Genomic DNA, 4834 nt, shown 5'->3' with positions numbered 1-4834 from the left:
ATTCAGAATTCAACTAAAACGCTAGGTTTACACTTGGTCATGCAGGGTACCCCATTGTTTTATATATTTTTTTAATCAGACTCCATCACATGCCAAACAGAGTCTGCCATTTTGATCTGAGGGAACACATGGATTACTTGGCCCGACTAGAAGAACTTGCATTTGCAAGAGATGCAAAACTTGAACACAGTGGTTTCATATCCTCCCACTAAAGCAAGTGATAATCAAACAACATGGCCCAAAGCTTTTCTGATGACTGGACTGTTGCATTTACTCAGTAGGTTCATTTAGTGTTAAAAACTATTGCTTGCTCAGTCTAATGCACCAAAGTTCTCCACTGTTACACAAAGGAGCCCGCTCTGCTGAAACACATCTAAACCAGATGGCTGAAGAAAAACTGATGTGGAGTTTCAGGAATGATTACACAAGCCACTTCAAAACCAAAACCCTTTCTTGTAAGAAAAATAACTTTCAACATTCAGAGTCCAACACTAGATGGAAAAAGTGTGAACACCAGGAGATCTAAAGCTACAGATCCTGTAATCGTCGTTTAGTGGTGATTTTATAAGCACACAGTTAGAGAACTCCAACCACTATCGGCAAATGAACGTTAAGCAATTCTGCATGCAAACAGGATAGTAAAGGAGAAACATAATTCTTCAAGGGCTTAAACTAGTTTGAGTTTCCTATGAAACTGACATTTCTTACCAGTTTTTAGCAACCATTAATCTCTTGAAGTGAGGTGTCTCTGTACCCTTAGATGTAAGTAGGGTCCTAGGGTTTATTTGGAAAAAACACTTCAGGAAGTCTAATAAGCACTTTAATTATGCCAGAATGAATATCTTGTATAATTTTATGTTATGATTTAGCTAATAAGGAGTTTCCAAGCAGACCAAAAGCTCAATCGAACAGAGCAGTGGTTCTCAACCTTTTGACTTCTGTGGACCCCTACTTTATCATTAATGCAACCCGCACAGCCCCAATGAATCATCATTGGAATCCAGAGACTCCTCCCAACTGAGTCATTACTGGAAGTCAGGGACCCCAGCCTATACATTGTTGATGATTTGAACAGCAAAACAATACACAAAAATATAGACACAATCATTCATCAAACAAATATACAAATTACAAAACTTGTTACTTTACTCAAGTAAAAAACAAATACAAACAAATATGAATTTAAAAAATAAAATAAAAATGTTATTTTTAATAGGAAGGTTGGAGCTTTTCTAAATTCAATTGAAGCCACACATCATCCATACTATATTCTATTTAATGCACCTGCACTGCTCCCAAGAATCAATCTGGTGATACTAAATACATTTTTAGCTTCCAATTTCAAACTCCATGACATTTACAGTGCTTTTTAAATGTTCAACTGAACAGCCACATGATTTATATACCCGCTATTAATCTGGTAATATTAATTTTCAAAGCAGATGTGGACCTCCTGAGAAGGCTTTGCACCCCCTCCCAGGGTTCCCAGGCCGAGAACCACTGTAATAGAGGAAATGGCTGAGAAATGTACCTCAAAGTGATATCAAACTCTGATACATGGAGGTCAATTTCACAAGATAGTGTTGTCTACCTTCAGGTGCCAAAGTAGACAACATTTTAAGGGCAAGCAGCTCAGAAGACCTTGTTTAGAGAGTGATTTTCTACTGTCAGTTCCTCTTTCATTTAACCATCGTATGGTGAAGCTGCAGTGGGGACAGGATTTGCTTGCTATTCCATTTTGTACTTTAGGACCATTACTCCAGATCCTATGACTAGTCATAGGTATCTTCATTGAAGTCAAACACAAAACACTCTTCTCTCAGCTATTCAATATTGTGATGGTAAATTGTGGTAAAGTAAGGATCCAAGCAGGCTATCTGCTTGCTCCTTAAATGAGCATGGCGTGTTCCCACAATACAAAACAATGATTACAAGCAGGTAACTTTTCCTTCACCTAGTTCTGCAAATGGTAAGTAGAAATGAGAGCCTTCGAATATAAAACAAGGATCCAAAGACAGTGTTTTGAATTCTGGCATATGCATATTGGTACAACCATACTTTGTATTATTTAAAAAAGGAGTAAATAAATGGCAGTCAGTTTTTAGGAAAACTATTTTAATGTACAACAGAGTTATGTCCCAGCTGTAGCAAAATCATCATTGTATTTGCAATTAAAAGGCACATAAGGTATATAAAAACCTAAGAAAAATTCAAGAGAAAGACATGTTCAAAGCAATTTACAGCCCTAATAGTGCTTTAACATATGCAGTAAATGTTCATACTGGCATATATTAACAATTTAACATTTTACCATAATTGAGAAGGTCTATGATTGCCAGCCTGTTTCAACGACACGTTCATTTGAGAGCATTAACAGTATTACACATAAAATGCAGAATTAAAATAATGTCTTCTTTTAGGAAGCAAAGTCTCAATATGGATCCACCCTATCCAACAATAAAAGTACGCTATTTGAATTATAAACAGTCACATTTATGTTTGCAGGTAAACCTCTAATATCAAAAGGAAACCAATGTCCAAGCAAGGGATACCTTTACAAAAATGTCAGCATTTAACATCCGCTGAATCAGAACTGTCAAAAGTTGGAAGTCTCACAAAATGGAACTCAAAAACCAAACAAAAAAGAAGATAACTGTTCGTCAAGAGCGAAATCCAGTGACCCTTTTTTCACGGGTCTGTTTCCCAAAAATAACTTTTTAGGTTGTCACGTCTTAAGCCTTGCAAATAAATAAACTGAGGTCATTTCAGTGCATAAACCAGATTTTCAGCTGTTGCTTTCACCGTCGAAGAGGTTTCATCTGTCTCGAATTCGTTGTAAAAACAAATAAAACATGGCTGCCTATTCCATGGTCAAAAGGTTATCTGAGAAAGTTCCCTTTCAGTCAGCCACAGCCTCCAACCTAAAGTTAGATACTAAACCATGAGTTTTAGCCCATGTATGATACAGTTCGGTGTCTTTCTACTAAGAATAGTAGAACACCTGGCTGTTTCCTTTCATATTAGAAATTGTCTAATCTGCATTTAGGTATTTTGCAGTCTTAACACGTGGGTGTAAGCCTACATATGTTCTGTATTTTGAAGTAGACAAGGCTAATCGCCTTATTGGCACTTAAAATGATGCAGTGATTTGGAGGATTTTGGTTTATGTTCGAATGTCTAGGCAGGAGACTGAATGTGCTTCCTATGGCTTTAGAATCTTTCAGGAAGCATTGAGACTCCTATTTACTTCCAGGCCCGGCTTTATGTTAATTATTCGGTGGGAAATCCAGTTTTGATCTTAACAATATTTCACGGAAAGAAATCCTAAACGTGTTCTGTGGTACGGAAATGAATAAATATAGGCGTCAGTTTCATTATAAAATCATTGTCAATGACGTGCAGCATTAAATAAAAAAGCGTACAAGCAAGGCAAAGAACTCATGTTATTACACCTTAACACGGGACACGTGGTTAAAAACACCCCATATGTACAATGAAAAAAGTCACAGGAGTATCATTTTATGCAAACAGACACACTGCTAATAATATCACATTATTTTTGGAAGGGCAGACCAATACCCTGGGAACAATTCTACAAATCAAATTTTATTTTAAATAAAGACACTAAATATATTTCAACATCCAACACGTTGATACTGCAAAAGTGCTTCTCAATGCCTAATAAAGAAAGACATACCTTCCTTTAGGACGTCAGAACGAAAACAGACTGCAAACAGATGTTTCATGCTCAATCATGAAATTAGCAAAATGAAGAATAGCTTAAATTGGTTGTTTTACATTGGAGAAGTTAATTATTAGTAAAATAATGGTGTATTAATATAGCTCAATTTCAAGTGTTAAAAGCATATTTTTAGGTACACCAGTGCTTTGTCGTGCTCAAGTCGTTGATCAGCACAGAAGGTCTTTGTTTATCCCGTCCTTCTTGAAAAAATCAGAAACGATTCTAGCACTGAAAAGCGTTTTGTTTCACTAACGGCAATCAATAATCCATGCCTAAATCTCTTCCGGGTGGAAGGCCAAGCACTCGACATTGGAAAACGTGGATGCGTCAAGAGAAACAAGCTATGTCTGGTTATAGCCACAGTTCAATTTAGTATCGAATGCACCGCTTGCTTGATCGTTAGTGCAGCTTTTTCCAGTTCTTCGTCAGTCTGTTCTATGGTTACAATAACACGAATGCTGTGAACAGAGAAAAACAAAACGGTCACTTTTAGAGAGTTTTAGTGCGGCGCTCTAGATTTAGAAATGTAAGGCGCTGGATTATTCCACTGAGTTTGCCAGAAATTCCTGACTGCCTTGTTCTGGCTCAGATCAAGTAGTTTACAATACAAATGTAGGTTTACTTTCCCTCACGATTAACCTGCACCTACTTCACTGATGGCGACAGTTTGAAACAGCAGCCATGAAAGGCCTTACCTTCAGGTAGGGTGTTGCACCCGCCACCCAATAAATTGATTCTTCAGCAAATAGTTGGGTATAGCCGTTTTCAGTCGAGCATGGCGAGGAGTCTGTGGGATTTCACCTTGGATTTTTTCCATACACACAGACAAAACTCACACACACTCTTGCCTGTCATGTCGGTTTTGATGGTCTTAAAAATGTTGGTTATTTTACTAAGTATTGTGTTTTAAGTACCCCCTACAAACCATACTCCGCTCTTTCCACCGCCCCTTAAGCTCCCCTTCTGCACTACTTCTCTCACAATGTATTTTACCATGATATGCCAGCATGGTTGTTGGAAAACCTGAATGAACTCCCCCCCCCCCCCCCCCCCCCCCCACCCCACATAGTATCGGCCAAGTTACACCTCTGC

At 37.9% G+C, this 4834-nt stretch overlaps 1 protein-coding gene across 1 annotated transcript in view; it reads right to left on the bottom strand.

The window, feature by feature from the left end:
* Nucleotides 1-2098: 2098 nt before the first annotated feature.
* Nucleotides 2099-4834, bottom strand: part of SPTLC1 (serine palmitoyltransferase long chain base subunit 1) — a 324879-nt gene continuing 322143 nt past the window's right edge. The window contains exon 15 of the mRNA XM_069227382.1: nt 2099-4200. Coding sequence (XP_069083483.1) covers nt 4107-4200 — 94 coding nt within the window. The 3' untranslated portion in view covers nt 2099-4106. The remainder of the gene's footprint in view (nt 4201-4834) is intronic.

The sequence above is a fragment of the Pleurodeles waltl genome, chromosome 1_1, assembly GCF_031143425.1.
Source record: "Pleurodeles waltl isolate 20211129_DDA chromosome 1_1, aPleWal1.hap1.20221129, whole genome shotgun sequence".
In the NCBI taxonomy this organism is placed as follows: domain Eukaryota; kingdom Metazoa; phylum Chordata; class Amphibia; order Caudata; family Salamandridae; genus Pleurodeles; species Pleurodeles waltl.
Note: the sequence above shows the minus strand (reverse complement) of the source record. Positions and strands in the feature narration are given on the sequence as shown.